This window comes from Halichoerus grypus, chromosome 5, assembly GCF_964656455.1.
Source record: "Halichoerus grypus chromosome 5, mHalGry1.hap1.1, whole genome shotgun sequence".
Taxonomy (NCBI): Eukaryota; Metazoa; Chordata; class Mammalia; order Carnivora; family Phocidae; genus Halichoerus; species Halichoerus grypus.
The window spans coordinates 48,695,943-48,719,976 of record NC_135716.1 but is presented as its reverse complement, the minus strand read 5'-3'; the positions used below and the strand labels follow the sequence as shown (position 1 = coordinate 48,719,976).

The window sequence follows — 24,034 nt, the reverse complement described above, 5'->3', positions numbered from 1 at the left end:
CTACCTTTCTAACTAGGTCAAATTCCTGGAAATATCTGGAGGGTTAGAACCAAGAAATGAAAAGAGACCATTAACCCTTTTGAGGGAAGTAAAAATGATTCACTTCTGCAAGTATTATAAAGCTGCAGGAGGTAGGTCACAGGCTTTAGCATTTCACTATATATTTTCTATAATTCAAACATATTACTTGTATGCATGTTTGTCTCTCGACTAGTCCCTGTACTCTTCAAGGGCCAGTCTATTACTCAATCACCTTTGTGTCACCATTTCCAATGCACGGGAGGTATGGCATAAACATTTGCTAAATGAAATAAAATTCCCTGAAGCGTAAAAAAGCAAGCAAGATATTGTAGCCAATATACTAAAAATGACTTTAAAGCCCTATCACCTTTACCATGACTAAAAATAGCTAGAAGAACACTTCTTTTTATCTTCTTGTCACACTGTTCCTCAGGAATGCTAGATGCTCAACCAATATGTTTTAATTTAATTGAACAGATTTTTATCCGGGGTAATCCCCTGGCCCAGTGCCTAGAAACCCTGAAACTAAACTAATTATAGTCACAAAGGAGGGCTTGTATATGAAATATTTGAGGTTAAGAATGCTCAAATACATAGTCCTAAGGCAATAAAACTATTCAAAGGGTACATGAAGTCCTTTCACATTTTTTATGATGCTTGGTTAAAATCCAAGTAATGGTTAAAAATTACAGGAATTGTGGAATATTTAGCAGATGCATGTTTAAAACTCAGAAAACTGGCAAAGGCAAAGAAGGCAGTGTGCTGTTTAATTACAATTTGACACTCCAAATTTCAACAGTATTTAAAAGTAAAAAGGGAAAGGATGCTGTGCTTTGTAATTATCAAGTTTAGTTGATAATGCAAATACTCAAGCTGTCTAAAGCTCAAAAATAATTTTGTTTTTCAGTTGAAATTGTTATGTTCAGAGTCCACACAGACTAAAGTAGACAGTTTTTGACTTTTTTCTTTGTGTTGTTTGATAGCAACACTGTTTGCTGAAATCCTACTAAGAATTACATGGGCATCTATATTTTAACAAACAAAAAATACTGAAGACTAAAAGTTCTTACAAACATTTGGCTCCTTAAAGACTTGATTTTCTTTTGGATTAGAAAAGTCAGGAAGAGTCATTTTAGAAATGGAAAATTCAGAAAAGTATAAAGAAGAAAACAAATAACCAGCAATGATTACATTCTGATTTTACTCTCCATCATCTTCCTCTCATATGGGTTATTGTAATAGCTTTCTAGCTGGTTCCCCTGCTTTAATCTCTATGCAAACCCCGTGGCCAGAGGAATCCTGCTAAAATGTTAATCAAATCATGTCATTCCTCAGCTCAAAATCCCCAAAGTTCCCCACATCAGTCAGAATAAAAGCCAAAGTGCTTACTATGGCCTTTGAAGCCATATGTGACCTCCCTTTGCTCCTACTGCTTTCTTACTGTTCTGTATTCCATGCTAGTTGTGTTCCTCCTTCTTGACCCTTCTGCCTGGAGCACTCTCCTAAATATCTGCAAGGCTCCTTTCTCACATTCTTCAGATCTTCTCTTGATGTCTTCTTTTCTGTGAGGGCTTCCGTGACTACTTCTATAAAGTTCCAAGTCCTCCTACATTCCTTCTCTGCTATCCCATTATTGCCCCATAGCATACCATGTATTTATTCATTTTGTTTTTTATCTGTCTCCTCCTGCTAGAATGTAAGCTCCGTACAGGCAGAGGCTTCTATCTGGTTTTGTTTGTTTGCTGCTGTATTAGTTTTCTAATGTGTAACAAATCACTCCAAAATTTAGTCACTCACAACAACAATCCTCATTTATTATCTCATAATTTTAGTGGGTATGGAATTTGGGAGGGGTTTGGCTTGATGGTTCTGGCTCAGGGTCTTTCCTGAGGTTCAGTTGGCTGTTGGCTGGAGAAACAGTCATCTGAAGGCTTGACTGGAGGCTGAGGGATCTACTTGCAAAGCGACTCACTCGCGTGGCTATAGGTTGGTGCTGACAGGTGCCAGGATGCTGAAATCCTCTCCAGGAGGACCTCTCCATAGGGCTGTCTGAGTATTCTCATGATGTGGAAGCTGGCTACTTCCAGGCTGAGTGACCCAAGAGAGCAAGGGAGAAACTGCAGTGTCTTTTATGACCTAGACTCAGAAGGCATACGCTATCACTTCCACTCTGTTTTATTATTCATATATGCCCATCCTATTCAGTAAGGAAGGAAACTACACAAAGAATTAAATGCCAGGAGGTGAGGATCCTTGAAGACTATCTTGGAGGCTGACTAGTGCAGCAGCTATATTCCTTGTGCCTAAAACTGCCTAGCACTTTTTTCAAAAAAAGATTTATGTATTTATTTGTTTTTAAAGATTTTATTTATTTATTTGACAGAGAGATAGCACAAGTAGGCAGAGTGGCAGGCAGAGGGAGAGAGAAAAGCAGGCTCCCCACTGAGCAGGGAGCCCAATGTGGGGCTCAATCCCAGGACCCTGGGATCATGACCTGAGCCGAAGGCAGACGCTTAACCGACTGAGCTACCCAGGCGCCCCTTATTTATGTATTTATTTATTTTAGGTGGGGAGGGGCAGAGGTAGGGAGAATCTTAAGCAGACTCCATGCAGAGTGCAGAGCCCAAGACGAGGCTTGATCTCATGACCCTGAGATCAGGACCTGAACCTAAACCAAGAGTCAGATTCTTAACCAACTGCACCACCCAGGTGCCCCAAAACAGCCTAGCATCTAAAGGTAATCTGATAAATGTTCTGAACAATGAATAAGTTCCACCACACAGATTTTCAAAAATATATTTCTTTGCAGCTTTTTTCCCTAAGTAACATAAGCAGTTATGCTATGTTATTTATTAAAAATTGGAATTTCTTTCCAGCTAAAAATTTATAATCTATAAATATAAACGTACTTATTAATAAGTATATTGAAAATATATTTATGTCTTTCTAAAATTACATCTTTTGATATACAATAAGTTACTTCAACTCTCTTCTTATCATTGATATTCTGTTGTCTCTAGATTTTTTTTCTATTACAAATACATTGTGATGAACATCTTTGTACATAAACCTTTGAGAGGATCTCCTAATATTTTCTTGGGGAGCATGCCTAGGAATAAAACCTAAGGTTATGAACACTTAGAATACTTGATTTAAATTACCAAATTGTTTTCAGAAAGACCATATATTTTATAATTCTACCAACAGTGTATGAGCATGCCAAATTCACCACATCCTTATTGAGATGGAGTCTTGATACTTTTTAAGAAGCTGAGATTTTGATCAGGAAGAAATAGCATGAAGACGTCTTAAAAATTACTCTTTTGAACCTTGTTTCACGTTTATAGTTTAGTTTTCTTTTTTTTTCTTTGTCATATCAACTGGTTGTTTAGGGGTTAAAATAGACAAAATTTAGAGGGGAAGGGAGAAAGAGGAAAGCAGGAATTGGTATGATTATTGTTTCTGACTTGCACAATTGGGTGGATGGTGGCGCCATTTAATAAGATAGAGAAAACTGTGGGAAGGAAGCTGGGATGGGGAGGAAATCATTAATTCCATTTCAGTCACCTTAAGTTGCAGCAGTTGGATACAGTTCAGTGGATCTAGAGCGATGCTGCCCTAGTATGGTAGCCACTTGCCCCCTGTGGCTATCAATCACTGGTAATGTGCTAGCCTGAACTGAGATATTCTATTAAGAGCAAAATACACATCAGACTTAGAAGACCTAGTAAGACACAAAAATGTAAACGGTATAATTGTGTCAGCTAAGGTCCAACCAGGAGACAAAAAATCATACGATAATTTTAACAGGGAAAGTTGACACAAAGAATTATTAACTATAACAAGGAATAAGATATAAGAGAACTATAAAGAATATCCTTAGGCTAAGGGAGAGTTTCCAAGGAAGGACGAACTTGGAAGTTGGCCTCCCTTCCAAGGTTGGGATTCAGATTACTGGAGAGGTATAGTAGCAGCCCACTGGATGGCGGAGAAGTTCATGGGGTGACCCAGACCAGAGCTGGCCCATAGTTGCCAGGCAAGCAGAGACACCCCTCTGGGGTTCAGTGGGCCAAGTCTGGCATGCAGGGGTGCAAAGGGACTCAGCACTGGGAACCATGTCTCCGCAGGGTGATACACAACCTAGAGGGCAGTGTCTATGTCCAAAGCACCATGGGAAACACCATCCATGGAGCAGGCTGCCTGAAGCTGTTGGGCAGGTGTGCAGAGGAGTTGAGGCATCTACCTGCCAGCGGGGTGGCAAGAGAGCTGGGATGGGTGGTGTTTTCTTCGGGAGTTCTGAGGAGAGGGTTACTGGTTTGGGGCTAGGGCTGTGAACTTGCTGAAGGACTAAACACTCTTGGGGTGAGGCTGGGCCACTGTGCCCCTGCATGTCCACCCACACCTCTCTCTGCCAGGAGCCCAGCAGAAGCAAGAAGAAAACAAAAATGCAGCCTGCCAGAACCAGGAAACCAGTCCCTCTTCTGTAATGTCCCTCTATTGAAAAAAGGTTAGCATTGTGCTTGCTGCAAAGAAGACATTCTCAGAGTTCCATTATCACAGAGCAGGTAACGTGTGGTGAATTTAAAGTTGAGAGAGAATGCATCGATAATTGGCACACTCATTAATATTTTTTATATTGATTCATGTTAAAACAGTAATATTTTGGATATATGGGGTTAAATAAGATAAACCATTAAAACACACTTCACTTATTTAAAACTTATTTTTAATGTAACTGGTTGAAAATTTACAGTTACATATATGGCTTGCACTTGTGACTTATGTTATATTTCTCTTGGATGGTGCTGGAATAGATTTCTAAACTAGGTAGATGATGTCCATAGAAGTGGAAGTACCTAGGATGAGAGTATATAGAGATAAGGGATCCTAATAGAAAGTCCCAAACCCCTAAAATTTAAAAGTTGGTATGATGGTTAATGTTATGTCTCAACTTGATTGGGCCACAGGATGCTCAGATAGTTGGTCAGCCATTATCCTGGGTATTTCTGTGAGGGTGTTTTTGAATGAAATTAACATTTAAACCAGTAGACTGAGTAAAGCAAATTGCTCTCCTTAATGTGGGTGGATCTTAATCAGTCGAAGGTCTGAATAGAATAAAAAAGCTAACCCTCTCCTGAGTAAAGCAGAATTCCTCCTGCCTGACTGCTTTTGAACAGAGACATTGGCTTTTTCCTGCCCTCAGACTTGAACTGAAACATTGGCTCTTCCCGGTTCTTGAGCCTGCCAACCTTCAGACTGGTGCTACACCATTGGCTCTTTTGAGTTTCCATCTTGCCAACGCATCCTGTAAATCTCAGGACTTGTCAGTTTCCATAACTGTGTGAGCCGATCCCTTATACTAAATCTCGTTTACACACACACACACACACACACACACACACACACACACACACAGAGTGTGTGGTTCTGTTTTTCTGAAGAAACCTTACTAATACAGTTGGGTATAGAAGAACCCAAGGAACACCAGAATGGGAGCTGGGTGTATGTTCAGGAAGGGATTTTCCCTCTAACAAGAGGAAATTGTAGAACATATTAGTATGATGATGGCAATGATCAAGAGGAAGAGGAGTTGGTGACATAAGTTATAAAGGATATGATCGTATGTGTTTGGTGGGAGTGGGAGGTTTTCCTAGGTAGGGCTAGTGCATCAAATCTTTGGTGGTCAAATGGTGGTATCCAGGCAGAGAACTTCTTGGAGTGTGTGTGGGGGTCTATCAAACCTTGCTTGATGGTGAGATGGGGATTATTGCTCTTGAGAGAACAGACTGCCCTTCCCTAGAGGACAGAAGAGGGGAGGTAAGCCTTATAAGTTCTGATGACAGAATGCCTGTTAGCACCCCTTATTCTCTCTGTCGTTATATTTCAAAGAGTTGACAGCAATAGAGTGAAATTGACTTATTTCCAAATTAGCTTATTCCGAGCTAATAACGATTAATTAAATTCTTTGACAGTTGAATTATGTTGCCCTGAATTATCTAGACTTTTCAACACTGATCTGATGTCTATACAAATTTATTTCCTTTTAAATAATCTTAGCTCTCTCCTTTTCTCTTTCCCGCTTTATCTACTTTTATAATATGCTCAAATAAGATCTGAAACACTATAAAATAGGGTGTGATAAATTCCTGTTAGAAGACCGTATGAGATTAAACAAAAGAACAAAAATGTAGAAGGTAGGGTTTTGGCAATGTACGTTCGTGTCTGACAATACAGGACAAAATATTTGGCTCCAGTTCCTGAAAGTTATAATCTGGAAAGTGATTTGAGAGGTGATTCATTGAAGCTACTTTTTCAATTTTGGTCTGAGTATTCCCATCTTGGCATGAAACCTGGGTCACTTGGGCAAGTCCTGCAGCCCCTTTAGGAGATTGTATTATGCAATCCTAACCTTAGGATAACCTTAAAATAACCTTAGGAATGGGAAATTAAAGAAATCGAAATCCCCATAGAGTATCAGCTCCATAAAACCAACACTCTCCATACCAAATGATAAGACATTCCTGTGGTTAATAAGTCCCAGCTGTGCAAATCATAGGACTTGAATGAAGGAAATGGGCACAGACTGGAGCACGTTGGACTTGGGACTCTGCAGACTGGGGCTATGTCCCCAACTGTGTGGCCTGCCTCTCTAGGTAACTGAGGAACCTTGTTCATCTCAGTTTACTGCTCAGGAAAAGTCAGATGATAATAGCCACTTGGGTTCACGTTCAGAGTTTCTAAAAAGAATCCTTGAAAAAATGTGCATCTCAGAGGAAGAGTCTGTATATATATGCCCTAATAGAATAATATTAATTCATATTGGTATTTTCTTAATATGTTACCATCCTTAATGACATTTTTATGGCTAGAGTTATAATTTACAAGAGCTGCTCATAACATACAGTGTGTGATCATTGAAGAGAAGAGCTGACTTAAGCATGGTTTGTTGCAAAGGAAGCTTGAACTGGATCTAATTGAATCAAGAGTGAAGTGGAGATTATGACCACATGTTTGGTCACGAATCCTCGGTTCTCTGGTCAGTGTTAATTTTCCTCTACTTGTTTACACTTCATGGTTATGAACCTGGACACAGAGGCTCTTTGTTAAGGAGAAAACCCACACCTAGTTATAAAAGATTATTTAGCAAGCTAATGGTTCATTAATTGGAGGAATTAGAAGGTTTCCGTTGCCCCAGACTTTTTTTGGAAAAAAATAAAACCTACAAAAAAATTGTAAGAGTAGTAACATGAGAACCCAAACATCCTTCAGCTAGATTCACCAATTATTGACTGAGGCATCTTAGAGTTGCAGACATGAAGGTACTTCGGCCCTACTGCTTTGGCGTTCATCTCCTAAAGTATTGCCAATACCATCACCACACCTATGAAAATTAACATCAATAATTCATTTCAATAATATCACCTACATGTGGTCTGTATTTACATTTCTTTAACTGTCCCCAGTTGCATCTTTTTTCCCAACCTAGGATCCAACTGAGGGTCACACAGTATGTTTGGTTGTGGCATGTATTTTGTCTCTTAATCCCAGGCCAAGTGAATATCCTAATTCCCAATAGCATTTCACCTAGAAGTTTTAGCACCCATTACTGATCCTTGCCTGAGCCAAATATTACACTGGCCTTGCAAAAATGATTGTTTTATGATTCTATCACTTTATCTGTATTTAGTAGCTTACATTCTCTCATAAAGAAGCATTTTCTCTCTTTCTCTTTCTTTCAGTATCACTGTGGACTCATGGATATTTTGGGGAGTGGAAGTTACAATCTATTACTATTATTATTCTTTTTGATGGCCAAGTTGTCCCAAATTTGACAGTGGACCTCCTACATGCTACATCCTCTGTGTGTGTGTGTGTTTTACATGACTCCATTAGTATTTTGTGGGTTTATTTTGCTAATTTTTAAGAAAGAGTATTATAGTAATTTTGGGTTCACAACAAAATTGAGAGGAAGGTGCAGAGAGTTCCCATATAATCTCTAACCCTTGTCCCCAACATGCTTAGCCTCCTCCATTATCAACTTGTTCCACCAGAGGCTATATTTATTACAAATGATGAACTTACCACCCAAAGTTCATAGTTTACCTTAGGGTTCACTCTTGGTGTTTTATATTCTGTGGTTTTGGACAAATGTATTCATCATTGTAATAAACAAGAGTATTTTTCTTTTAGAGAGGGAGAGGGTGTGAGGAAGAAGAGAGGGAGAAAGAGAGAATAAGGGAGAATCTTAAGCAGGCTCCATGCCCAGCACAGAGCCTGATGCAGGGCTTCGTCTCACAACCGTGAAATCATGACCTGAGCTGAAATTAAGAGTTGGACACTTAACCGACTGAGCCACTCAGGCACCCCTCATACAGAGTATTTTTTTTTTTTTGTATTTATCCCTTTATTTATTTATCTTTTTAATTTTATTATGTTATGTTAGTCACCATACAATACATCATTAGTTTTTGATGTAGTGATCCACAATCCATTATTTTCGTATAACACCCAGTGCTCCATGCAGTACGCGCCCTCCTTAATACCCATCACCGGGCTAACCCATCCCCCCTACCCCCTCCCCTCTAAAACCCTGTTTGTTTCTCAGGTCCATAGTCTCTCATGGTTCATCTCTCCCTCCAATGCCCCCCGCCCATTTTTCCCTTCCTTCTCTTAATGTCCTCCATGTTATTCCTTATGTTCCACAAATAAGTGAAACCATATGATAATTGACTTTCTCTGCTTCACTTATTTCACTTAGCATAATCTCCTCTAGTCCCATCCATGTTGATGTAAAAGTTGGGTATTCATCTTTCCTGATGACTGAGTAATATTCCATTGTATATATGGACCACATCTTCTTTATCCATTCATCTGTTGAAGGGCATCTCGGCTCTTTCCACAGTTTGGCTACTGCGGACATTGCTGCTATGAACATTGGGGTGCATACGGCCCTTCTTTTCACTACATCTGTGTCTTTGGGGTAAATACCCAGGAGTGCAATTGCTGGGTCATAGGGTAGCTCTATTTTTAAATTTTTGAGGAACCTCCACACTGTTTTCCAAAGTGGCTGTACCAACTTGCATTCCCACCAACAGTGTAAGAGGGTTCCCCTTTCTCCACAACCTCTCCAACATTTGTTGTTTCTTTCCCTGTCCATTTTGGCCATTCTAACTGGTGTAAGGTGGTATCTCAGTGTGGTTTTGATTTGGATTTCCCTGATGGCTAATGATGAGGAACATTTTTTCATGTGTCTGTTAGCCATTTGTATGTCTTCTTCAGAGAAGTGTCTTTTCATATCTTCTGCCCACTTTTTGACTTGATTATTTGTTTTTTGGGTGTTGAGTTTGAGAAGTTCTTTATAGATTTTGGATACCAGCCCTTTATCTGTAGTGTCGTTTGCAAATATCTTCTCCCATTCTGTGGGTTGCCTCTTTGTTTTGTTGACAGTTTCCTTTGCTGTGCAGAAGCTTTTTATCTTGATGAAGTCCCAAAAGTTCATTTTTGCTTTTGTTTCACTAGCTTTTGGAGATGTATCTTGAAAGAACTTGCTGTGGCCGATGTCAAAGAAGTTACTGCCTATGTTCTCCTCTAGGATTTTGATGGATTCCTGTCTCACATTGAGGTCTTTCATCCACTTTGAGTTTATCTTTGTGAATGGTGTTAGAGAATGGTTGAGTTTCATTCTTCTGCATGTGGCTGTCCAATTTTCCCAGCACCATTTATTGAAGAGACTGTCTTTTTTCCATTGCATGTTTTTTCCTGCTTTGTAAAAGATTATTTGACCATAGAGTTGAGGGTCCATATCTGGGTTCTCTATTCTGTTCCATTGGTCTGTATGTCTGTTTTTGTGCCAGTACCATGCTGTCTTGGTGATCACTGCTTTGTAATACAGCTTGACATCAGGCAACGTGATGCCCCCAGCTTTGTTTTTCTTTTTCAACATCTCCTTGGCGATTCGGGGTCTTTTCTGATTCCATACAAATTTTGGGATTGTTTGTTCCAGCACTTTGAAAAATGTCATTGGAATTTTGATCGGGATGGCATTGAAGGTATAGATTGCTATACAGAGTATTTTTATTGCCCTAAAAATCCTCTGTGTTATGTCTACTCAGCACCCCCTCCCCCCTCTTCTTGGCAACCACTGATCTTTGTACTGTCTCCATAGTTTTGCCATTTTCAGTACGTCATATACTTGGGATCACACAGTATATAGTCAGATTGGCTTCTTTCACTTACCAATATGACATTTAAGTTTCTTCTATGTCTTTTCATGGCTTGATAGCTCATTTCTTATTAGTACTAAATAATATTCAGTTGTCTGAATGTACCATAGTTTATCCATTCACCTACCAAAGGACATCTTGGTTGCTTTCAAGTTTTGGCAATTATAAATAAAGCTGCTATAAGCATCCATGTGCAGATTTTTATGTGGATGTAACTTTTCAACTCATTTGGATAAATACTGAGTACTGTGATAGCTGGATCATATGGTAGAAGTATGTTTAGTTTTGTAAGAAATTGCCAAACTGTCTTCTAAAGTTGCTGCACCATTTTGCATTCCCATCATGAATGAATGAAAGTTCTTGTTGTTCCACAACCTTGCCAACATTTGGTGTTGTCAGTGTTATGGATTTTCACCATTCTCATAGGTATGTAGTGGTATCTCCCTATTGTCTTAATTTGTATTTTCCTGATGACATATGATGTGGAGCATCTTTCATGTGCTTATTTACGATCTGTATATTTTCTTTGGTAAGATGTCTGTTAAGGTCTTCAGGACATTTTTTCATCAGGTTGTTTTCTTATTGTTGAGTTTCAAGAATTTTTTGTATATTTTGGAGAAGAGTACTTCAATATGTGTTCGCATATAAATATATACATATATGTATTTTGTCCTTTGTAGTGAAAATGAATATAGATAAAACTTTTATTAAAAGCTTGACCACTGGGGCGCCTGGGTGGCTCAGTCTTTGGGCATCTGCCTTCGGCTCCGGTCATGGTCCCTGGGTCCTGGGATCAAGCCCCGTGTGGGGCTCCCTACTTGGCGGGAAGCCTGCTTCTCCCTCTCCCACTCCCCCGCTTGTGTTCTCTCTCTCGCTGTGTCTCTCTCTGTCAAATAAATAAATAAAATCTAAAAAATAAGTTTGGCCACTATTATGCCAGCATAAATGAATCCAATTGTGTCAGAGAATATGGAAGAGAAAGCTTGTGCTTTCCCTTAGGTGTAAGAGGAGCATAAAGTTTATTGTACTTATGGCTGTATAAAAATTTTTTTCCATTGCATTCTAACCTCATTAAAAATTACAAAAGCAGAAGGAGGTGCAGGCTGCACTATGGGGTATTTAGGTCAGAAGAATCATTCAAATTGATCTTTATTTAGTGGTCCCTAAACAATACGGTGGTTACCAAAAGAGGTACCCTCCTGGGACTTACAATTACCACATTATACAGCTGCTGTGTGGATGGCAAGAGAAAGTGGAAGATGATAGTTGAATAGCCACCCTTACATCTTTTATGGAAGGCTCATGACCATTAAGAAGCTCTTTGCATTAGTTTGCCCATAAATAACACTGCACAGTTCAATTTGAAATTTCAAATTGACCCAACTCACACCCTTCCGCATCTGGAACAGTAATTATAATCCTGGCAGGTCTCAGAGTTCTCTTTATTTTTCACTCTGAGCCCAGAACACCCACTACTCCAGGACAGAAATTCAAGGCTCTGCAGTCAGTTCAGCTCAGCTTTCAGCCCGAGGACAGCAAGCCTACCATGCATCCAAGACAAGATGGACTAAACATCTTCCTCTCTGCAGGGACAAAAGGGCAGCAGAACTTCTGGACCAAGAATCAATAATCAGGTTGGTTCCCTCACTCCTCAAGCCACAGCCTGTAGAGATGAGAGTCAGGAAGGGGACAGGATGAATGGGCGGGGTCGCCAGGCTGGGGAAGGGAAGGGACATCTGTCCCTTTTTAGTAGGAACTCTCAGCCCCTATTAGCTGGGAGACCTGGGGCAGGTTACTTAGCTTCCCTAAAGCCTCTGGGGCAATCTCAAAGGAATGTTGAGGATCTAATGGCAAAATGTGGGTAAACGTCTTGGTTCAGACACTGGCCCATGGGAAGCCTTTAATGAATAGCAGCTACATTATTTTTGTGGCCGTTGCCATTGTCATTATTGTTTTGTACTTGTAATCACCACCACCACTACCATCAAGGACTTCATCTCCACCAGCAGCCCCACCTTCCAGCCTGACAGCTTCAGGTCCAGGTGATTCATTTATTCCCGGGATAGCCCTCAAAGCAACACTTTCCGGGGTGACTACTTCTCAGAAGGCAGAAAATCCCCTCTGGAAACCCTTCTCTCTTTCTTTCCCTCCTTCCGCCCTTCCCCCTCTGCCTCTCTATCAAGCCCGCTCTGGTTCTCTGGAGTTCAAACTCGCGCCCCTGGACCCAGCTCAGCTCCACCGCCCCGGGTCGCCCTCACACGTGCGGGCGCCTTCCTGCACGCCGCTGCCCCCTGGCGGACGAGGTCGTTAGCGCCCTGGCCCCGGGGTTTCAGCGCTCCCTTTCTGCCAGGTGGCTGCGCTCCCTTTCTGCCAGGCGGCTGCGGGCGGACCCTCCGTAGGCTGGCCACCGCCTTCGCCAGCTCGCGCGCCTGCCCCGCTCGCTCGCTTTTCTCGCTGCCCTGCCACATCTTCCTCTGCCTCCCACCCGAGGGACCATGTCGCGCCTCAGCTGGGGTTACGGCGAACACAACGGTGAGCGCTTTCTGCAGATCCGAGGGAGGGCTTTGCTCAGGGGGCGGTTGTGGGGGACAGACCCACACACTGCTGATCCCGCACTTGCGAGAAACTTTTTGGTTCCTCTTTAAATTGGGCAGCTTTCCCCAGAGCTGAATGCAGGAAGTGGAGGGAAGGCTTAGTCTTGTGTAGACGGGAAAAGCGTTATTTGGAGGGTGTTGATCGTGGGGGTGAGAGTTGGTGTGCGTTAGCCCTGTGAAGACTCCCAGACCCCGAAATCTTCGTTACATGTCCATTCACTTTCCTTTGAAAAGCCGAGGACTTTCCCTAGTAACAACTACTTATCAGTTAAAGGCATGGAGATTAGAAGTCTGATGACATACTTTAATGAATTGATAAGTTCACTATTCACTTGGAGGAAACGAGTCATGGAAAACATTTGACGCTATACTTAAGAAATTTTAATAATTGAATTGCAACCCTGAAGATTTAAGTTGCCTTCTTGGCAACCAAAATACTGCAATTTTCTTAATAGCTGTTACTATAAAATATTGCCATGGCAGTTTGGTACTGTTAGCTTTAGGAAGATTTAAGTTCTTTCTAAAAAAAAAATGAAGTTATACTTCGGGCTACTTCTTCACTCTTTCTCCCTTTCCCACACTCATCCTTGCAGAGACAGAGGATTATTCAAATTTTAGCACGTTGGTGAACATGTATTTATTGATGGGAGTGTCAGTAATAATAAGATGTATACTTCTTCTATATACTAAATCATCAAAATAACCATTATTTGAAATAACTGCAAGATAAAACCAAGAAAGCCTGACAGTGACTCACTGTCAAAATTAGATCTGTGAATAATAACAATAATAATAATACTTTCCTTGGATTAACATATATATTATTGAACAGTACCCTACAGTCAAATTTTATAGAAAGTTTATTTTCACAAAGAAACAGAAAATCTTCTTTTCTAATTGTAGCCTTTTTGAAGTTATGATTAACTTGCCAGTTTAAAAATGGCAGCAGGTGAAATTTAGAACTTTAATAATAAAAGGTATAATTTAGGTGAATTTCTTTCTGACTGAAACTATAATTATAATCTCACACTTTTGCTACTTTCCAATTTATGTTTGGGAAAAAAACACAAAACAAATTTCTTTTAATTTTCCTCTCTGCTGGAATAATTTTAATTTTTGTTATTTAATAGTTCCTGGGTAGCGACAGTGCCCTCATTATAGTTAGGAAGAAGAAGGGTATTTTCAGTCAATGAGCACTGATTACTCTTTACTATGTTTATATGTTAGAAAATAGTGGCTCCAATGGAGCTCATCTTCAGAAATTTCAAAAATCTATCTCTGAAAAGTCACTACCAAAGAGAGATTCTGTATTTCTGCTAAGAATTTATAGGGCCATTTCCTGCTTTTAGATAGCTTTCTGAGGACCGTGCCTGTAAGTAGATCAACTGTGCCAAAATCCTACTGGAAATATGTTGAATCCTGACTGGGCAAGTTTGGTTGCTTGTTTTCTGTTGAGACTGACAGAAGCAGTGAGTGAGCAGATAAAAGGAAACTTAAACTGGGTATAGTAGCAATGATAAAATGGAACACCAAGAGTTGAGGCATTGGACTGGGGGACCACCTTCACCAAACACATATAAGTTCTTGCACTAACCTGTGATGGTTTCATTGGTTCAGTTTAGGGAATGTGACACTTACTGAAAACTACATGTCTCTATAGATACTCAAAAGTTCTTGAATCAGTGGAAGATTCACTAGATATCTCTACTTAAGAACTAGGTTTAAATGGGTTTAAAGTTGGATGTTTTGGAAAAATTTTTAAAAAGGGGCCTCTTTAAGAGGCAGGGAAATGAACCCACTGTGGTGGTTAATAAATGATATTGAATAATTTATGCAAAGTGGGATTATTTTTATTTTATTTTGGGTTGCCTCTACTTTTAAAAATTATTCTTGTTATAAAGGACTGGAAATAGGAGAGTAAAGGAATTAGGAAGAGAAAGAAAAATGTCAACAACATTTTGTGATATATGCATCACATATTCAAACTCTAATTCTCATCAGGTTAAGTCATGCTTGGTGACAGTGAGATAGGAAACTTTTTTTCACTTAAAGCAAGGACTAGATTGTGCAGAGAAAGAGTACTAGAAAGGTAAACTGGAGTTCTTAATAAATCAGGAAATGTAATGCCTTTTCTGTAATAAGTTGTAGGCAAGGACTTTTGATGTTCAAGTTGCTTTGAAGTCCAAAGTGTCAGATTCTCAAGAGAAGAGCTTTTAAGTTGTGTGTATGGTTGTTATATATTCATGCTCTGACTTTTTGTACCTGAAGCATATGTGAAGGAAAGAGCTTAAGCTTTCTCCTTTGCAAACTTGGAGACTAATAAGGAGTATTAAATTTAGAGATTGAAGCTGTTGGTAATTGCAATGTATTTGCATTTTTGAAATGTTCTAAATCTTATCTTTAAAAGTATTTGTTGTTGTCAGTAACAAATGTTTAATTGTCATGCTGTGTCATTTTAATAAGTACTTGAATGTTCGAGAAATCCAGTTAGTGAAAGAGGGAAAAGCTCAGTCAGTAGCCCTGTGCTCTACCGCCCTCGTGGTAGCTGTGTAAATTGCAGCATAGTAGACAGAATTGAGTAGTCACTGTAGGTTAGAGGTTCCTTGAAGCTGCAGTCTTGCTCTTGGTTTTGGGAGGCAGAACTTGAATCAAGTCTCCCAGAGAAATGAAAAGTCTAGACAAGGGAATTGCCCGCTTATTGGTTCATGTCAATTTACCAAACATGTGTCCTACTTGGGAACGAGATGCAATTTTGAATTTTTGAATAGAGGATCAGGATGACAATTGTCTCTTGTGTTGGAATTCAAGTGTGGCACTGGCAAAATAACTGCAGAAGGACCTTCTGAAATGTAGAAAGAAAGAAAGAAATTGTTACCTGACCCCCCTGAAGATAATCAACAGTATTACATTTCCTGATATGGTGCAGCCATTTTATTTGGATTATGCTGTGTGAAAAATTTATGTATTTCCTTAGTATGCCTGTTGCACATCAGAGGTAACTGAGTTGAGGCCTGGGTGACACCTGAAGACACCAGTGAGCGATAGAAGAAAGAAATAGGGATAGCATTTTTAAGAACTGCACCCTTTTTTTGCTACACAGCTTTCTCAGTCCCATTAATTCTTTCATCCCGTGAACTTGTTGACCGCTGGAGCTACCACAGATCGTTCTTGGAGCTGAGACTAAATCTCATTGTTTTCAGTGATGAATTGTGCTGTTGTTTGTAGCTTGGTAGAAAGGTACCTTTGGAAAGTACTTTTTTTCCCTCTAAAGATGTATTTATTTTAGAGAGAGAGAGATCAAAAGAGAGCACATGTGCGTGGGGGTGGGGGAGCAGCAGAGGGAGAGAATCTCAAGCAGACTCCCCGCTGAGCAGGGAGCCCAACAGACATGGGGCTCAATCTCATGAGCCATGAGATCATGACCAATGAGATCATGACCTGAGCCAAAACCAAGAGTCGGATGCTTAACCAACTGAGCCACCCAGGCACCCCTAGAAAGTACTTTTTAAAACTTACATGCTTTTTGGGGCCCCTGGGTGGCTCAATCGGTTAAGCGTCTGCCTTCAGCACAGGTCATGGTCCCAGGGTCCTGGGATCGAGCCCCTCATCGGGCTCCCTGCTCTGCGGGAAGCCTGCTTCTCCCTCTCCCACTTCCCCTGCTTGTGTTCCCTCTCTCACTGTTGTCTCTCTCTGTCAAATAAATAAATAAAATCTTTAAAAAAAAATAAAACTTACATGCTTTTTGTCCATAAGGGTTAGTTGAATGCTGCAAATGAATTAAGGCAAACAGGAGGTTTTCATACCCATAATAAAAACAACTAGTCTTGTAAAAAAAATTAGATGTAAAGGTCCTGAAGATGAAGATCTTACTTGTTTTTCCTTCAACTCAAGCACAGTGCATTTGTTTGGTAAAGGAAATAACTTATTTAGTCCTTTTCTTTTGGTTCTATATATTTAAGGTCCTATTCATTGGAATAAATTTTTCCCTATTGCTGACGGGGATCAGCAATCTCCGATTGAGATTAAAACCAAAGAAGTGAAATATGACTCTTCCCTGCGACCTCTTAGTATCAAGTATGATGCAAACTCAGCTAAAATCATCAGTAATAGTGGCCATTCCTTCAGCGTTGACTTTGATGACACAGAGGACAAATCAGGTTGGTTCTTTTTTTTGGTGGGGGTTGAGGGTCTTGGATGATTGGACTGTGATTTCTTATCTTTCATATTTAAAATACCTATGCATTGTGTGTTCCTTATCAATACTTTGCTAGAACTTGTAATAAGAGTTTTGTTTGACTATTTCATGAGATAATGTCTCTCACACTGTGAATGTCATGGACCAACCAAATAAAACTTTAGTTTATTTGTTAATTTGATAACTAAATGAAGTAGAAAAAGAGAATTTCCTTAAGATGAACATTTAATCCTTCTTCAAGCATATCTACTACCCAAGGAATGGATGATATCCAGTTTAAAGTTAAGTTGAGAGAGAAGATTAGAGAGAATTGAATTTTGGAATACTTTTTTTTAAAGATATTATTTATTTAGTTGACAGAAGAGAGAAAGAGAGAGAGCACAAGGGGGAGCAGGGGGAGAAGCAGGCAGAGGGAGAAGCAGGCTCCCCACTAAGCAAGGAGCCCCATGCGGCACTCGATCCCAGGATCCTGGGATCATGACCTGAGCTGAAGGCAGATGCTTAACCAACTGAGCCACCCAGGCGCCTGAATTTTGGAATACCTCTTAAGGCTTCTGACAAATTATTTTTATTTTTAGTCTAATATTAGGATGTTGCTATATTCACTCTATTAATGAAAAATATAGTTAAATTATAAAAATCCTAAATTGGAAGAAGGTTTTCACTTGTTCATTAAGCTCAGATTTAGGTTAGTAATAATATACTGTATTTATGTGACACTATATTGTTAGCAAAAATTATAAGCCCACAAAACTTCTCATATTTGTCAAATTCATAAAAGATGTATTTTCATCAGAGCATTGAGGAAAAATGCACAAAGAAAGATTAATACATGGTATTTTTAACTTTTTGGGGAAGGGGGGACATTGCTTTTTATATACTATATTCAGTTGTCTTTTCTTCAAGCCCTCAGTTTTATGAATCTGTATTAATAGATATGATTGGTGGGTACATTGTAAATAGTCCAAGGCTTCTGAGTATAACGTTTATACCACCCATAATCATAGTTTGGTACAGTTTGTATCTCAAACATAAAAACTTGAGGCTACCCACTCCTAGTTTTAGAATAAGAAGTGATTAAATGCACTTCACCTAAAACTTTAAGTTTTTTTTTTTAATTTTTTTATTGTTATGTTAATCCCCATACATTACACAATTAGTTTTAGATATAGTGTTCCATGATTCATTGTTTGTGCATAACACCCAGTGCTCCATGCAGAACGTGCCCTCCTCAATACCCATCACCAGGCTAACCCATCCTCCCAACCCCCTCCCCTCTAGAACCCTCAGTTTGTTTTTCAGAGTCCATCGTCTCTCATGGTTCTTCTCCCCCTCCAATTTCCCCCCCTTCATTCTTCCCCTCCTGCTACATTCTTCTTCTTCTTTTTTTCTTTCTTAACATATATTGCATTATTTGTTTCAGAGGTCCAGATCTGAGATTCAACAGTCTTGCACAATTCACAGCGCTTACCAGAACACATACCCTCAAGTTTTTTTTTTTTAAGATTTATTTATTTTAGAGAGAGGGAGAAAGAAAAAGAACACATGAATGAGAAGGGCAGAGGGAGAAGGAGAGAATCTCAAGCAGACTCCCTGCTGAGCGTGGAGCTTGATCTCATGACCCTGAGATCATGACCTCAGCCGAAACCAAGAGTCAGACACTTAACTGATTGAGCCACCCAGACGCCCCAAAACATTTTTATTTCTAAATGTGGGCAGCCTTAGTCATAAAAAATTCCTACTCTAATTTGCTTGATGATGATCTAGGTTTCCTCTCTCCCTCTCCCTTTTTCCTTCCTCTCCCTCTTTCTCTCTTCCTCTTTCTCCCTGTCTCTTTCCCTCTTCCTCTCATTTTCCCTCTACTTTGGGTTAACCCAGGGGAATCAGTTTGTTTGTGTTTCCAGATTTGACACTGTGTCTGTGATTGGTAATGTGTGCCCTCTCCCCCATGTGAAGGCCTCTATCCTATCTAGATCACAGTGAAATTACCAGGGTTAATTGGAAATGTCTGTAAAGTACTTTGTACCCTCTGAGACAGAAACTACATAAATATGGGTCATGATTCTCATTCTTTTTTCTCAAGATAAATTAAAATAGAATGTTTCATGGTGATTCTGGGTACTAAATCAGTGAAAAAGTAGAAACCACTACTAAATTGTTGGCTTTTCTTTTTCTTTGGTAAACTATAAAAAAACACAAAGATACTTTCTGTAGCAAACCACTTTGATTTGAAGAAGACAGTTTCCATTTTGTAAAGAAGCCATTCTTGACCAAAATTAACTCTGAATCCCACCAATCAAGAAACCACAGGCATGAAACCTTCCTCATGGTCCTTGCAGGCCTTCTTTGTCTGGGAAGTTGCATTCTGTGTGGTTAACCTCTGGTGCATCACCCATAGGAATTTTAATAAACCTTTAAAAAGGTGGCAGGGGAGCCTGGGTGGCTCAGTCGATTAAGCATCTGCCTTTGGCTCAGGTCCTGATCCCAGGGTCCTGCATCGGGCTCCCTGCTCAGCGGGGAGGCTGCTTCTTCCTCTCCCTCTGCCTGCCACTCTGCCTGCTTTCGTGCTCTCTCTCTCTGTCAAATAAATAAATAAAGTCTTTAAAAAAATAAATAAAATAAAAAGGGGGCAGGAGGATATGAAATTTTGGGGGAAGAAGTCCTGTTGACCATGGTAGGGGAGAAATAATCTGATAAGGAAAGACAAGGGCATTCTCACCTTAGCTCCTGGTCTTTTTGTACTCAGACAGGATCTCAGCTCTGGGAATCTCACCTGACTGGCCCCACAACTCTTCTGGTGGCACTCCAGGCTTGTCCTATCACAGAACTTCCCACACTGCATTGTAACTGCCAGTTGGTTCTCTTTCCACTCAGCTCAAGACTCCCTGTGGGAATAGCTATGTCTTACTCATCTATCTAGCATGGTGCCTTGCACACAATAGGTACTCAAGAAATGTGTGTTCCAGTTAAAAACATTTTTTTTTGGTATGATGTTTCCTGGAGGACCTAGAAAATTGATATGGCATTATGGTACAGGATACATTAGTCTACATAGGTGAAATCCCAATAAAATTACAAAGCACCAGAAATCAATTAATATTTACCATTTGACACCTAAGTATTAGTGGATTATTCATTGTTTGAATGTTTAATTTTTAAAGGCTGTTGTACTAATTTTTATATTTTAATAAATGAGGGTTCCTGGCATAGAGTAAGTGCTTAATAAATATTAATAACTAATAATAATACAGCATAATACATAACAGGCCTGTATCCTTACCATATATGAGGTATGTTGTGCTGAAATTTTTTAAAGATGTCAAAAGGAAGCTGGTTTCTCGTTAAGAAAGGCCTCCTCAGAACACCAGTGACTTGATGGTTTCAGTGCTTATTCTTTAATTTTCATCTCTAGAAATTATTAATTTCTCAGTTACAATGTAGTTATCAAGTTCTAGTTATGTGGTTCTAGGTAACTACCTGAAATCAACCAAATTCACAAGATCTGAAGTTATACATTAGAAAAGAAAAAAAAAAAAAAAACCAGAAAAAGATATGGGGGAAGGATACCTTAGTTGTGTGATCCCTCCCAGAAGCCAAGATCTGCAGGAAACTGAATTGGTGATCTGTGACAGTGTAGATATTACAAAGCTTTAGTGTAATGATGTTTCCCTCACTAGATTGTAAGTTCCTTGAGGATAGGGATGATCTTACTCAGCATCCCATACTTAGTATTGAACACAGTTGCAGGCCCATAGTAAGCTCTTCAGAATCGTTGAATGAATGAGCAATGGGAGAGTAACATGGTGTGCATATGCTCAGAACAAAAGAAGCCAGACTTAATGAAGACTTTCCTGGCTCCATAAAGAATTCAGGCCCCAGTGACCAGAAACATCGATGGCCTTGGTCTCTCTCTCTCATAGTATAATCCTGGCAGATTTGTGCTGTTTGGTTCCTCTTTTCCTAGATTCCAAGCAAAATACAGATGTGCTATTCACTTAGCTTTACTTCACAGAAATGTTTACCACACAGTGATTAGGCTATGACTTTTGTTAGATTCACAGTCATAAGAACATGTTCTTTAGCGATTCCTAGGTCACTTACTCAGTAGCCACCTTATAAACCAAAGTTTATGGAGAAGTGCTTCTATAGATGAGGTCTTTTTCCTATTTCATGTTCGTGGTATTTATCGATGCAGACACTGTCCTAGGCACTAGAGATACAAGAGAACAAGACAGATTCTGCCTTAAAAGAGTTTGTATGCTGGTGGGATAGACAGTAAATACATGCAAAGATAAATGTGTTATTTTTTAGATTTTTTTTCTGATTTTGTTGCAACCCTGCTTATCATTTAAGGCCACTGACGACAGTGTAGTTTCAGAAAATGAGTTGGATTAGCAAATTTCTAACAATCTAGAAACATTTCTAGTTTCACAACATTGTTGGTCTTTGTAGCGTATAACAAATGACAAGGACCCTTTTACTAAGATATTAAAAATTTCCCAAACTTTTATGGCATTTAACTCTGGTTTATTAATCTCTGTAGACCTCTTATATGAGTGTTTTATTTGGAATAGATTTAAGAAAAATTCTGAATGAAAGGATAAGTGGACTATACTTGTATACCAGGTGTGATTTTGGAGAAATGATTATTCATTTTCAGATATAAGATGGAGACAATAATATTTATTTACTCATCTAGGTTGCAGAGGAAGATGAATGATTTGACACATGAAAACACTAAGTCATTCTCCTTAAAAATAACTTTTGTTACCATTATTCATTTTATATTATAGTTTCATTATTTTATTATAGACTATCTCAAAGTCAATGATAAATTAACCTTACTATTTTGACTCACTTTTCCCCACCTTGTGTTTCTTCAGAAGAGCTCTGCTCCAAGAGAATGTTTTCTTCACAAGTAGACATTTGCTGATCATGGTCCCAGTTTGGGTATTTTAGTGGAAACACTCAGATGTGGAGTCCAAATATGTAGAGTGTAAGGCAGTCTTTGTTGCTTAACTAGCAGAGCTATGCTAATCTGGCTTTAAACCCTGGATTCTGAGTAGGCTTTCCAGAGATCCAACCATTATTCTTGGATGTTTCCATAACCATGTGTGTTTTTGGTATCACTTTCTTTCTCTTGAATCAGCTTGTTTGCATCTTCTCCCAAAGTTAATTCCACATTGATTACTCAAGCTCTCTAATCTGCTTTTTATGTTTATATAGGGAATGACTTTATGTTTCAGCTCAGGTCTTATTATGCTACAGTAAGAAAAAAAAAAGGACAATAGAATTGTTGATTTCTTTGGCAATTATCATATGATGTTATTCATAGTGGAATTTAAGAAACAAAACAGATGAACATAGGGGAAGGGAAAGAAAAATAAGATGAAAACAGAGAGGGGGCAAACCATAAAAGACTCTTAACTATAGAGAAAAACTGAGGGTTGCTGGAGGGAAGGAGAGCGGGGGAATGTGCTAAATGGATGGTGGGCATTAAGGAGGGCACTTGCCGTAATGAGCACTGGGTGTTATATGTAACTTATATGTAAGTGGTGAATCACTAAATTCCACTCCTGAAACCAATACTGATTTCTTTTTATTTGGAATGCCATTGCATCCATGCTGTATGGAGTCACTTAGGGAAATGTGCCTTTTAAATTAATTTATCTGTGAATCATCTTTGAAACTGCTTGTTTAAAGACAGAGCAAATGTTTTATTCATTCATTAATCAAATATTTATCATGTATCTGCTCTGTGATAGTTACTGTGCTTGGGTGATGCGTCCAGCAGGGACCGAATCAGAGTCTGCTCTCGTGAACACTGTTCAGTGAGAGACTCAAAACCCTAAAACTACTCTGTTTATAACAGTGTAACTAACAGAAGAGCAAGCCCTAGAATCTGATGTAAATGCTTCTTCTCTTTTATTTTTCAGAGGGCTTTGGAAATAGCTATCTTTATTTGTTGTAAAGAAATCTGGATCCAAATGAATCTAAAGAAACCTCCAACCATTCGACCTCCCAAAAAATTTTTATTGCAAATGCTCAGTTTTTTTCCTTGGTAGTTTTGATAATTGTAGAAGTTAAAGAGCATCCAGTCTAATCTCCTAATTAAAAATAGACAGACAAACGAACACAAATATAGACAAGAAAGCTGATGCCCACAGAGGCTTAAGTGAGTTTTGGAAGATTACATAATTCAGTAGCTGAGCTGGGACTATCCCCAGGTTTGTTGATTCCAGCCACACTAACTCTTAATCATTGATGTTCAACTTTAGCTGAGTCCAACTGAGTAAGGAAGGAATGAATTCAGTGGTACTGGTTAATACAACCGGACCATTTCTCTCCCTCCGTATAGCTCAACGAGGGGTGTGCTTTAGGCAAATGTATTTTCCATTTTTTCCCTTGCTGTGTCTAGAAGACTGCATGGGATACGCCTTAACATCTTCTGCTTCTGTAGGCTCCCTGTGGAACATGGGACTTGAACTCACGACCCTGAGATCAAGAGTCACATGCTCTACTGACTGAGCCAGCCAGGCGCCCCATAACATCTTTTGCTTCTTATGTAAGACAGATCATTCCTGACAAATTTTGAGATATCTCTATCTCTGCATCTCTACCTATCTGAAATCTCTGAAGAGTAGGGTCATTTAAATCAAACTATTATTAAGGCTGCATCTCACAATCTAACACTTCCATTGGATATTGATGGGAGATTAGTAATGCATAGGGTGTATTGAACATTCAGTGCTTTCTTATCCCCCCCACCATATCCTTTAAACATGCCCAATAAAAATTAATTAGGGGGAGATAGTTTAGAGCTATGTTTTCTCTTAAGAAGCTCTTCCATATACTTAAGATATGATTCTGTTGCCAAAAAAGAGTTAATTTTGTCCTGTATTCCAGGTTTCCCTGGAAAGATAGAATTCAAGTACAAAAGATGTGCTTACTTGGCCAATTTTTGTAGTAATCCTAACAATAAAATAGTAATAAAAGCTAAC

The 24,034-nt window shown here is 39.3% G+C and overlaps 1 protein-coding gene across 2 annotated transcripts in view; it reads left to right on the top strand.

The window, feature by feature from the left end:
- The first annotated feature begins 12,595 nt into the window (after positions 1-12,595).
- The window catches only part of CA13 (carbonic anhydrase 13), a 34,541-nt gene continuing 23,102 nt past the window's right edge, over positions 12,596-24,034 (top strand). For both annotated transcript variants that reach the window (XM_078072257.1, XM_036080497.2), the window contains exons 1-2: positions 12,596-12,776; positions 16,798-16,995. In XM_078072257.1, the coding sequence (XP_077928383.1) occupies positions 12,740-12,776; positions 16,798-16,995 (235 nt within the window). In that variant the 5' untranslated portion in view covers positions 12,596-12,739. The remainder of the gene's footprint in view (positions 12,777-16,797; positions 16,996-24,034) is intronic.